Here is a 13,527-nt window from a genome sequence, read left to right as displayed (position 1 = left end):
GCAGCAGATTCCGTTACAGTGCCTTACTGTATATAGCGCAGCAGATTCCGTTACAGTGCCTTACTGTATATAGCGCAGCAGATTCCGTTACAGTGTCTTATATAGCGCAGCAGATTCTGTTACAGTGTCTTATATAGCGCAGCAGATTTCGTTACAGTGTCTTATATAGCGCAGCAGATTCCGTTACAGTGTCTTATATAGCGCAGCAGATTCCGTTACAGTGTCTTATATAGCGCAGCAGATTCTGTTACAGTTTCTTATATAGCGCAGCAGATTCCGTTACAGCGTCTTATATAGCGCAGCAGATTCCGTTACAGTGTCTTATATAGCGCAGCAGATTCGGTTGCGCGTTACAATAGTAGACAGTGACAAAACAAACTGGGTAACAGACAGACTTGGAGGTAGGAGGGCCCTGCTGCAAGCTTACAATTTATAGACTTATGTTCTAGTATGCCGTCAGTCATCCTGAGGAAGGAGCTACGGCTCCAAAAATGTTGACATACTGTATGCACTGACTTTTTTTGCACAATGCTTTGACGTTTTAATACACTAATTTCTATTTGGAGAGTGCCGTCTCCTGTTTTCTTTCATTGGAAAACACTATGCTTCTATATTAACCATTCTGGAAGGCACCCCAAAACTATTACATTGGCTGGATCTGAATGCCGGCCCCTACCAATTCTATATTTATATAGATATATATATTTTTAGATCGATCGATCTATCTATCTAATCTATCTTTTTATATATATTTACATTATGCCTTTGATAAAGGACCTTTTTTTGATTGATTTGGTCCACCGCATGTTCACACTTGGGACTGATTGTGTGCGTCTGCACATGTGCAGACGCAGGGTGCGTGCACCCACGACGAACATTCTGCTCGCTGGGTGCACACATCCAGGACAGCAAGCGGGGGGTGGAGAAGGGCGGAGAGTGCCAGGCAGCCCCATTACCATATGCGAACACCCAATGTTTCATGTTGCTGTGCGTTTTCATGGTAATGAGGCCGTGTCGCGGGTCAGGATTATATGTGTGCTTTACAGCAAGTGTTCTTATGAAGTGTATTCAATGCCCTGAGGGCGAACTATGACAGAGAGCAGTGCTGATAGCTCACCATCATGGCTCAGGCTTGCCCTCAGTATTCAACCAACAGCCCTTAACTCGCCGTTCCCACCTCACTGGTTCTTTTCAGTGAGGTGGAAACAGTGAGTGAAGCCATCAAAACGGCGGAGCTCGCTACAAAATGCAATGGGCTTGCTGCATTTGCAGCGAACCTCGCCATTCCGGGGAATCATCGCTGTGCTCTGACGGCGAGGATTTCCCTGGAACATTGAATACAGCAAGCAGCCGGTGAGGGAGTTAGACGGCGAAGATGGCTTGTGTTCTGCGATCCTCGAAGAAAAAAAGCCATCCTCACTGCACAAATCCCTCGCCGGTGGCATTGAATATCGCCCTTTATCTTAAAGGCGCTATCTTGAAGTACAACTAATGTCTGTTCGATGTTATTGATTTAATATTTTAATCATTTATTGCTTATCTTTCAGTTTTTTTGATTCATGCTTTCATTATGTTTTTTGTTTGCATTAACATAAGTAACTGATTACCACGGGTAATTGTGCTTTTATACTGTGTGATATGATATTTACTACTATGTATTAGTGTAGTGGTCGTCAACCCGTCGCTTGTGAGGTATCAGTAGCTCGCCTGAGCAAAACGGGTGGCTCGACCACTGTTGCCCGCCCACCGCCTGTATGTCCGGCCACCCACCTGCCGACGTCCGCGGCCCTGCTACTGTGGCCGCCAGGCAGGCAGAGGCGCTGGGGGCAGAGCCAGCAGTTCACACAGCACTGGCCATGCCCTCACACCAACAAAAATTATGTGCCTTTCTACGCAGTCAAAGTTGGGAGGTATGCATTAGGTGTGAGGGGCATTGCAATGTGAGGCATAATGTGTCAGGGGCATTACAGTCTGCAGCATACTATAGTATCAGTATCATAGGCATTGTGGTGTTTGGCATAATGTTTTTTTTTTGTCTCGAGTAGCTCACGCTCAATTAGGGTTGGATACCACTGTATTAGTGCAATGTAGTTGTTTAGGGCCAGATTCTCTAAGCTTCAAAAGTGATAAAATGGAGAGTGATAAACAGACAGCCAATCAGCTCCTACCTGACATGTCACAGGCTGTGTTTGAAAAATGTCAATCAGGAGCTGATTGGCTGGCTCTTTATCACTCTCCATTTTATCACTTTTGAAGCTTAGAGTCTGTGTTGCTGTCTACTTTTGGTGAGGTCTGATGACGTCACCGAATGAACGTGACTGCTGAGAGTGGGAAGTTCTGTGTCCTAAAGGGCTTCTGATAGCTGTGATGGATGTGGTATTTATGTAAGCACTGATTATGCACTGTAAAATTTCAGGAAAACAAAGTTTCCCTTTTGATAAAGCTCTGAGAAAAGAGCATCCTTCCCTATCAGCAGACCCCGCCTCTCAGCAGACCCCGCCTCTCAGCAGACCCCGCCTCTCAGCAGACCCCACCCCCTATTAGGGCTGCTTCCAAAAATTTCCCGGGCTGGTTTTCCAACCCAATCCGCCCCTGGATCCCACATCTCTTCTCTCTCTCTCTCTCTCTCTCTCTCTCATCAGGTCAGATTACGGTGACAATTTAGCAAACATAAAAACAGGGTTATCTGTTTGTTAAATTGTCACTGTAATCTGACCTGATGAAAAGACGCAAGTCTTGAAACATTGTCAGTCAGTATTATGCACTAAAAAGACGTTTATTACCTTAGTATACACTAAACATCGGTACTCACCTTACCTAGTTTTGGGGTGCGCTATGGCTTGTGACCACATTGTTTAAACAGACATTGTAGGGGCTGTATGATTAGTGACAGGTGTGTTGGTAACTGCTTACCTATAAAAGCACAGTCTGCTGTGAGCTTTAGACCACATAGCATGCCTGGAATCAAGCATTGATGTGATAGCTATATGTAGCCATTTTGAGCTATAGTGTTAGGACCTGCAGAAAAGTGGGGTCCCGTGAAGGGGGCTGCAGGCTTAAATGCATTGATCAACTCATGGACCAAATCTCCACTATTTATTATCAGTTAATTTAGTGTGTATACACACACACACACACACACACACACACACATATACCCAATAGTCTCAGGTATGGGAAAAACAGCATTCACCAGTCTGCAGCAAATAGTGTCAAATGGAAGTCCGCAGTTTCAATCAAAATAGGGGCAGCCTGCCGACGTTTCGGTCCTAAAATGGACCTTTATCAAGGCAGTCCAACAGCATAAACGTGCTGCGATCCAAACAAAAATGGGAAGGGGGCAACTGGGACAAGTGTGGCACAATATGTAATAGGCATTACAGTGTGTGGCATAAAGTGAATTAAGCATTATGGTGTGTGGCATAATGGGTAAGGAACATTATGGTGTGTTGAGTAATGTGTAAGGGACATTACAGATTGTTTAGCATGATGTGTAATCTGGCCCGGCAGAACCCGCTCAGCGAGGGATGCAAATCAGGGAGGCACCGGCAAGTAGAGGCATTCTCCCTGCTCTGCACCCTGCTCCTGAAGGCTGCTGCAGGCAGAGGCGTAGGGAGGGCGGAGCCACCGGAGCTCTTGCTCCGGGCGCCGATTGGTCGAATGGCGCCGCCGGCCCGCCCCCCCTCCGCAAAAATGATCTCTGCCTGCACAAGTAAGATCATCAATACCATTTTTATTCCAAATACTGACACAAACACTTGTCGTCCGCTACAATCCTAGGGAAGAGGTACTGTAACAAAAAAAAAAACAGAGGAAAAGGTACTTTATCAAAACCTTTTTTTGTAGCATGAGTTGTCCCTTTATGGACTATGGAAGGGAAGGCGCAAAGTTTCACTTTGCAGGGCCCTGTGTGTAATGGACATTAAGGTGTGTGTCATAATGTTGAATGGCCATTATTTAGTGTGGCATAGTGTGTAATGGGCATTACGGTTTGTGTATTATAATGTGTAATGGGCATTACGGTTTGTGTGGCATAATGTGTAATGGGCATTACAGTTTGTGTGACATAATGTGTAATGGGCATCATACAAGAAGGAAAAATTGCTAAGGGGGGCTACCGAAACACACCCTTGCTCCAAACTCCATGTCACTTAGCTACTCCTCTGGCTATAGCTCTTCATGCTTTGCCTCTATACTAAGGAGAAGCAGAGATGTATGAACATCTAGGCTGTCACAGTGGGGGAGTTAAAACTCTCAGCTTAAGCAGTCCCTGACAGACCCCCACAGTGCATCAGCCTAGTGCTGATGTGCTGTGTCTCACCCCTGGCTAGCTCCAATGGAAATCTCACATATAGTCTGGAACCGACAACTGCAGCAGCGGTGCCTGCTGTAGTGATAAGGCAATGAAACTTGAATAGCTGCAGGTGTAGAAGCGGTCAGTGCCACTGACATTTCATACATTGTCTGGCCTATGAATGCACCTTTTGGTATCAGTGCAGATAATGACAGGAGTGCATATCTACTCCTTAGTACCTGGGTTAGAAGCCGTATGAGCGCACTTACAGTACATTGCACAATGGCCCTTAATCAGATCTGATCGCAGTACAAATTTGTTCTCAAAATAGGCAAAACATGTAACCTGTGCAAAGAGTTACATTTGGGTGGGATGTGTTGAAACTGAAATCTAAATTGCAGTGTAAAAATAATGCAGCCAGCATTTACCCTGCACAGAAACAAAAAACTCAAACAAATCTAACTCACTCTATACATGTTACTTCTGCCCCACCTGCAGTGCACATAGTTTTGTACATTTTGAACATTTTGAGAACAAATTTGTACTGCGATCAGATCTGAATAAGGCCAATAAGTGCGCTGATTTACCCCACTTGACCCTTAATACATCTGCTCCACAATCGGCTATATTCAAGGATTCAGTATGAAATCCCGGCGGTCGTGATCCCGACGTTCCAAATCCCGACCGCCGAAATCCCGACAAGTGGGGGACGTGGATCCCCCCCCCCCCCCCTGCGGGCTCGCTGCGCTCACCACGCAGCGGGCCCGGTGCTTCGCTACACTCGGCACGCTAATTTATTCTCCCTCCAGGGGTGTTGTGGACACCCACGGAGGGAGAAAGTGTTGGGATTTCGGCGGTCGGGATTCCAGCGTCGGGATTCTGAACGCCGGGATCCCGACCGCATCCCATATTCAATGCTGCCAGCGAGGGGGTTTGTGCAGCGAGGGTGGCTTGTTTTCAGCGAGGATTGCCAAAAACAAACCATCCTTGCCGTTTAACCCCCTCACCGGCCGCTTGCCCGATTCCTCCGAACGGCAAGGGTCACCGCTAATGCAGAAAAACCCAGCAAGGCGGAAACGGCGAGTGCAGGGGGGGCAGAAGAATACTGACCAGCGAGCTGTTACGGTGAGTAATAGGCACTGCTCGCCGTAACAGCTTGCCATGGGGCATTGAATATACCCCATTGTAGTAAACAAATATAGAAAGTATGGATTGTGTAAGGATAAGCATGTTTGTCTCACAGTAGTGCTTCCATGGATTTCCTCCCACAGTCCAAAGATACACAGGGTGGTTAAGGGGGGTATTCAATCTGCTCGACGAGAACACGCAGGCGGGATTCAATGTCCCGCCTGCAGTGGGACGCGAAGGGGGCGTGGCCACGGGTTGCGGCCGGGAAGAGGCGAGCTGCGGCCTACATCTGCTTGTGAAGTCAGGCTTGTTCTGACGAGCTACCCTGTTTAATGCAGTCGGGGAAGACAGCATTGAATAGGGCCCGGCGACCATCTCCCCCATCTGGAGATGCTCTCTGATGATTGCATACCCCCCTAAATGTCTAATGACAGGCATCAAATTACATGTTTCTATCTGTACACTAATTTATTATACCTTTTGATTTAGGATATCAATGACCTGCAATTCCAAATGAGCAGAGGTCTGCCCAGGACTGGAGTTGTCTTGCTACAGAAACAGAACGTAACCAACATTGGACAGAAGAATATTATTATGAAAAATGATGTTACCTTTGTTAATAGAGATCAGTGGTGGGTTTAAAGATTGCTCATGGTCGCCTTTTAATGCACTGCTGGGAGAATCTGCCTCTGTCTCCTCTTCTACAGTAGGAGGAAGAAAATCATCCCCTTCCATATCAGCTCTGTTGCTATCATCCATAACATATGAACATGGAGTTTTAGAATTTTAGCTGTAGAGAATGAACAATAAAAAAACAAGAACTTGAAAAACACTGGATTGTATATAATTTGCTGTGAAAATCAAATTACTGTAGTATCCTTGCTATTCTGTACATTCTATATGACTGTACATGTTCCCCCACCTGTTTATATTGTTTATACTGTATGCTGTTTACTTGTTACCCACCTGGCTGCTGCACAGCAAACCGAAAACAAATTCCTAGTATACGCAAGTATACCTGGCCAATAAAGCTGATTTTGAATTATATATATATATATATATATATATATATATATATGACAACCATTGTTAAAATTGCTCACTATCTGACTAAAAGTAGGAACTTAAGGTTGTACTAAAATGGATATATAACTTATTAGCAATTATACTATGTACATTAGGTCGACATGGGAAAAGGTTGACATAGGTCTAGGTTGAAAAGTCATTAGTTCGACAGGTCATTAGTTTGACAGTGTCTAGGTCGACAGTCAAAAGGTTGACATGGGGTTTTTCACAGTTTTTTAGCCAGCATGTGCCAACAGGTGGTATTTCATGCCCTACCATCCACTAGGGCGTGGTGGGAGAATAAAATAGTGTGCCGAGTGTAGCGAGGCACCGTGCCCGACGCATAGCGAGTGCAGCGAGCGATGTGAGGGGATGCGGTGCACTTTAAACTGTGTCCATGTCGGTGTGGCCTGACTGGCAATGTGAGCGGGTGCGGGGATTAGGAGCTCCGACAAGATCCTGATATATATCCTGCTCCCCGACCCCTGGACGCTGTATTCTTACCTCCACTGGCTCCGGAGTTGCTCCTGCGTCCCCGGTGTCATCTGGGATCCTGCTGTGTGGAGGACGGAGAGTTGTGCAGCTGTTTGGACCTGCGGTGATCCGGGTCTCCTCTTCCTCGAGTGCGGGCGCCATCTTGGTTACTCCGACAGCGTTGGCTGAGCTCCTGCAGTACGGCCCCGTGGCTTGACAGCGCCGGTGCCCTGTCCGGTGTCCCAGCGGGTGGAGGTGACTGGCGACCCTCCGGTGAATTGTCGGTGGATAGCGGGAGCTGTCTCTGTCGGAGCGCGCTGCTTGGCCGGCCGGAGACGCTGATGCCATCTTACTCATCTGGTTCCTGGGCTGAGGTACCTGGCCTGACTTAACCCTGCATAAGTGGAGACCCATAAGCGCCTCTGATTTACTCGAAATTGCCAAGGTGGGATCTATATTGAAGTGAGTTGCTGATCCCTTTCACAGACACTAGCTACTGGCTGAACTATATACTTGTGGACATGAACTGTCTATCTGATTCTATTTGTGCCTTGGAGGATTAATGTTGGTGGCCCTACATTTAATTACACTGCTTCATTTACTGTCACTTTTTAGCGGTGTGCTAGCCACCGCCTGTCTCCCTTAAGACTCCTCCGAGGCGATTGGCTTGGATTTCCTTCCGCTTTGTGAGCCTCCCTGCATTATGGAAATATTGCAAATCCTGCAGGCCATTTCTGCCTCTGAGCGGAGGCTTCTAAACCTGATTAACACTTTGATGGAGGATGTTGCATCTCCGGTTGAAGAGCCTGTTAATGCCCTTGCTGATGGATGCGCTTCAAATAACGCTGATCCCCAGCGGAAAATCCTGTCTCTCCCCGCTGCTCCTGTCCGGCGGGAGAGTAGAGTTGGGGGGGCTCAACTTATGTTTGATGTTCATGGAGTTCCTATGACTCCCCTGCCTGCTCATGCCATAGACTTTCCTGTGACCCCATTCAAACCGGTGGATTTAGATCTCTCTACACCTGCCTGCCTCATTCACGATATGCTCTATGTACAGGGCCCTGATTTACTTCACCTGCAGGTCACGTTTCTCTGGAATACATATCTGGAACGCTACTTTTACTCCCGCATGATCTGGACAATGACTATATGTTCCTTTATATCACTCCTGGAACCTGAGGCCTGGCCAGACTAGGGATGCAGAGCCTCTGATATAAGTGGAGATGGAAATGTTTCTTACGTTTCTTGTCCTATAATATGTTGCACAATACCTCCATATCCTGCTTGCTATCCCTCTAAGTTTTATGTTCCTCTATGTGCTAATAACGTCTGTAATAAGATTCTGATTTCTGAATGCTTATACTTCGATATTGTTACATACCTATGTCTGTGACTCTACTGATCTCACTAATGTTTACGGTACTGTTATTTATTCCTTACTATATCCGTTTGTGGACTCTGTTGGCCTGTTTCAATTTTAGCTCTGAGACCACTAACCCCCATATATCCTTTATATACTATCCGGTAACTAAGGGGAGGGAGGGGGGGGGGCAGGTTCGGGAGTTAGGTAGGTTAGTATAATTGGGGAGCTAGTAGGGTAATTATGGGATCCAAGTACGCCTTAGTTGGGGGTGGGTTGTACAGGGTGGGGGGTTTATGGGAGGTTTGTTTTGGGTTTATGAGGGACTTATTTCAATAGTGTTAGTGGGTTAGGTTTCCCGGTAATAGACTTCCATTCTGATGTGTTTTTTACCTGCAGTGTTACAATACCAGCTATGACGCAACTGCGAATATGACTTGTTCCCCTCTATAGGCGAGTGTGCCCGGATGGCGCCTTCGGGCTACTCCAATATGTCCTTGGAAATGAGTGTATATCCTGTCTTCGCTCACATACTGTATCTTCTAGTGTATGTTTGCAATATGATCCATCACTTTGTGATATTTGCTTTTATGTCTATACCGGGATTTTGTAAGGTTATTTACAAGTTTTGGAAACTCAATAAAAATACGTTATTTAAAAAAAAAAAAACTGTGTCCATGTCGATTGTGTTGACATTCAGGTAAAAAAACTGTGGAAAAAAACCCATGTCAACCTTTTGACTGTTGACCTAGACATTGTCGAACTAATGACCTATCGAACTAACAACCTGTCGACCTAATGACCTTTCGACCTAGAACTTTGTCGACATGAACCTATTCATACCCATTCAAAGTTAATTACTGGCAGGAACCGGTCTCCGTCAAATTTACAATCAGCCGAATTCGGCAGTACGAATGACTAGGCCATTGATGGTACTCGGTCAATTTGTTAATGCTTTGGCCGGGGAACTTATGTCAAAAGTCTTTCCCAGCTGTGGCATTACACCACTGGTTGTTGGAGCCTGGGGCTTGTTATGAAAACACGGGGGACCCCTATTCATTTTGTCCCCCATTTTTTTTATTACCAGGACCGGTCCAAGAGCCCAGTGCTGGTCGCAGAAATACAGGTGACCCTATTCATTTTGTCCCCTGCATTTCTGGAACCAGCACCAGATCAAAGAGCCCGGGGCTGGGTATGTTCGTGGGGAAAGGACCCCACGCTGTTTTTTTTTTCTTTCTATTTTTACACAGAGGAGCATTGCACTAATCTGACTGATACACACTCAATTTCTCCTAAAAAATGGTTAACATTAAGTTCAGCAGCTTCCAAGAACTATTATGTACATAAGGGTCTATAAGTTGTTACTGCATTCATCATTATGCTATCTCACCAACTTCGCTGGATCTATTTCAGATTTGCAAGAAAAATGGTGGTCTCTTTGTATTTACCCAATTATCATATCTATGCTCTTTCACCAATTGCCATATACCTTCTTGCCTCACCAGCCCAACAAATAAACCTGTTTGGTTGACATACTTTAGTATTAAATAAAAAATAAAAAAACTGTAAAATGGCAGGTGCCAATTGGCTGGTGCTATCTAGTACCAAGCTTTTATAAATACCCCTAAATCAGTTGTGCTCTGTGGTTTTACAGTGCATGTAATTATTTTTTTACTGACAATACTAATTTTTAAATAGTTATATCATATTGAGGTAACTACTAAAATTAAACAGTATTTACAAAACTGTATAAATAAATATTTAAATTACTACAATTCTAAGTAACGCTACATTTTGATATTCAAGCTCTGAGTCAGAAAAAAAACCCCAAGGGAACAAAATGCAATCAAATGTGCTTTGTTACATTGCCTTAAAACTGTAATTTGCTAATTACTGTAAACCCCATGCCAGTGGTTCCAAAACAATGGGGTCTATTTACTAAGCATTGGAGAGAGATAAAGTGAATCGAGGTAAAGTACCAACCAATCAGCTCTAACTACCATGCTACAGGCTGTGTTTGAAAACAGTTAGTTGGGTTGGCTGGCACTTTATCTTTTTGCTCTTTGGGCAGTATTCGATGCAGGGGCGAGGGGGTTAAAAGGCAGGGATTGCAGAAAACCAGAGATCCTCGCAGTTTAAAACCCCATGCCGGCGGCTCCCTGTAGTCAATGTTCCAGGGGAATCCTCGCTGTCAGAGGACAGTGAGGATTCCCCCAAATAGCGAGGCTTGCGGCTAGTGCTTGCACTGTCATTGGTGCTAGATCACATGGCTTTGCCTATAAACAAAAGATTGCTGGTACTTATGTAGTTTCTCCTGTCAGAATCAGGGTATTGTTCCCGCGGCCAGCGTAGTCAGCTTGTGTCTGCGACTGTGTGTATGTTTGCACCTAACCAGAGCTTACGTGCTTAGTGTAATGTAGTTAGCGTAGTCACTCAGCGTTGTGGTATTGCTTATTACTAGAGACAGGATTATATGCAACAAAAATAAGCTTGAAATATTCATGCAAATATGCATGGAAAATACTTAAAATATGCATGAAAAGTGTTAAAATATGCTACATTAAATAAAAAAAGTTATTTTTAACTTATTTATTTAAAAATCAGCATACAATTAGTTGCAAATAAACCTCAAAAATAGGCCCACAGCATCTGCAGATGTCAGTTTGCTGGCTGCTACAGCATAATGCAGCGTCCAAAGCTCTTCTTGCATCAACTACACGGACCCTCATCTCCAGCGCCGATGGATCAAATGTCAGCATAGCGTGTGAGGGCGGCACAGTGGAAGGCTTCCTCCCTGTGCCACATACTCACTTTGACACAGCATTTTCTCCGCGCCGCGTAATGTCACAACCCTTCTGCCCGCCTCCTCTGCTGCAGAAGTCTGTCTCTTGGCGTAAAGTCCCAGGCCAGGGGCAGACAAAGGTTCAGGAGCTTCGTAATGGCATCCGCCCTGACTGACTTTTATCAACATGGATTGGCAGCCTAGAGCAGTGTCAGTGTCAGACATAGCGTACATCCAAGGTTTCCCACACTGCGCACATATTGCCCCAACCTGCACACTCTACCACTACCTGGCCAGCAGCAGCAGGGCAAAGCAGTGCTGTGATTCGCGGGTGGGAAGAGGGCTGGGCCTAAAATATCACTAGATTTTAGGTAAAATATGCAATAACCAGTGAGAATGGGCAAAATATGCAAATGCATATGCAAATATGCAAATGCATATGCAAATGCATATAATACTGTCTCTACTTATTACATTGTGTGGGAACCATTGACAGTTTTTCACCTGTCTGACATGACAGGTGTGAATGTGTTCCGGAAACACCCCCACTATCCGCATCAACCCGAAGCGTGGCAAGTGTAGCGAGCCCCACGAGGTGATGCGGTACGCGTCTTCCCGACCTGTTCATACCCCCACTATCCACGTCGGCATGGAGTAGATTTTATAAAGTGTGACTAGTGAAGCGAGTCACCGAGTCAGAAGCATGGCAAGCGCAGCGAGCCCACCGAGGGGACGCGGATTACTTGCCACACTTTATAATATGAACTCCACTCCGACGTGGATAGTGGGGGTATAAACAGGTCGGGAGGACGCGTACCGTGTCCCCTCGCCAGGCTTGCTATGCTCGCCATGAATCGGACTAAAGTGGATAGTAGGGGATGAAAATGGAGGCACTTGCCAGTATGTAATATGGAGCACTAGCAAATGCGTCTTTTATTGTGCATGAGACGCACTTGCTGTCTCCCTGACACAGACACGGGAAGGGTTACCATACCCTCCCGCACAAATTACTGAGACGCACAAGCGTATGAGACGCTCATGCGTCTCAGGCAGATGGAGTACCTCTCCACCAGCACCCGCATCATCACTTCTCCGCCGGTGTTACCGGCACTGTGTGAGAGGCGCTCACTAGGCTTGCCAGGGACAGAGCTGCAGCTCGCGGGGACAGTACGGTGACTACGCTGCCTGATGGGGACACTACGCTGACTACGCAGGGCTGCCGCTGGGACCCTACGCTAGGCTGCTGTTGAGCTACGCTGATAGCGTAGCCTGCCGCCGTGAAACTACATAAGTACCAGATTGCTTTTGTTTATCGCTTGGGTGTACTGCGATCACTGCTGAGCGATTGTGCTTAAGCACGTCACTCAGCCTCCCTGCTACACCCATTGACCTGTGTGTACAAAGCTTTAAGTATATCCATACTTGAGTCTAGATTGACTGAGGTACTAAAGCCACCTGTGTGCAATCATAAATATCCTTAAAACCTGGACTGCAAAGATAGAGTTTGGGAAGTTTTGCTATGCTCAGACTTGTTTCGGCGAGTATGCATGTATAGTACATGACTGAGACGTATAGATCAGTAAAAACAGTATCAGCAACTTTACCGTAGCATCTGTAATCAAGCAGCTACTCCTGCATTACAGGCATGAACCACGGAAATAAACTATTCCTATTAGGAGAAACACGAGCTTCTGCTGTGAAATGGCTGTGATGTCCTGGCAGGTATTACCTACCTCTAGCAGGGGCTCCTGAGCAGCGCCGGCTGGGGCAGAGGACGGGTGTACAGTGGGCGCAGCTCCTCACCCTGCAGTCAGCTCGGTGCTGTTTGTTGTCAGCGCTGTGTATTCCCTGCGCGTCCTCTGTAGCTTTTACACGCTGCCATAGCAACCGCTGGAACGTGATCTCGTCTCGATGGTTACAACTGCCAGTCCCGTTGGTTTGCTGGCCCTAGAAACGTCTGGGCGCACCTGTCTCGCCGTCACTGCGGGTTATTACCCGGCCTCTCTGATAGAGGACCTGGAAAAGTGTCGTGTGCACACATTTACTTTTTCTTTAATAATATTTATTAGTTATATTTCGGGTTGTGTTGTGTTTTCCATGCGTATATAAAACAGAAATCTTCAACATCAAAACTTTCTGTTGCTATGAGACGACCGAGGCGAGGTGTGGTGGCTATTTGGATCTGTCTCTAGAACAAACAACAGGAGCCTTTCGTCTGCTAGCTGCACAAGGGATTAATGCAGTGTATGCAACTTGTTCTTGTTGTTATGGTCTCACTAATAGAAATGTTATTTATTTGGGACACTGTGTCTTTTTACAATATGTTTCAGATTTCTATTGTTTGCGATAGAGGCTTGGTCATATAGGAAGGTCTCAGCCTCTGGGCCAGAGATGCACTAAGCTTCAAAAGTGCTAAATTGGAGA

General features: G+C 45.9%; 1 protein-coding gene across 1 annotated transcript in view; it reads right to left on the bottom strand.

Annotated features, from left to right (window-relative positions):
- The window catches only part of LOC146080772 (dynein axonemal heavy chain 5-like), a 357,582-nt gene extending 344,588 nt beyond the window's left edge, over nucleotides 1-12,994 (bottom strand). Inside the window, exons 1-2 of the mRNA XM_083188420.1 lie at nucleotides 12,837-12,994; nucleotides 6,034-6,212 (exon numbers count right to left, since the gene is read on the bottom strand). Coding sequence (XP_083044546.1) covers nucleotides 6,034-6,181 — 148 coding nt within the window. The 5' untranslated portion in view covers nucleotides 6,182-6,212; nucleotides 12,837-12,994. The remainder of the gene's footprint in view (nucleotides 1-6,033; nucleotides 6,213-12,836) is intronic.
- Nucleotides 12,995-13,527: the final 533 nt, after the last annotated feature.

Source organism: Crinia signifera, chromosome 5, assembly GCF_055691185.1.
Source record: "Crinia signifera chromosome 5, ASM5569118v1, whole genome shotgun sequence".
In the NCBI taxonomy this organism is placed as follows: domain Eukaryota; kingdom Metazoa; phylum Chordata; class Amphibia; order Anura; family Myobatrachidae; genus Crinia; species Crinia signifera.
Note: the sequence above shows the minus strand (reverse complement) of the source record. Positions and strands in the feature narration are given on the sequence as shown.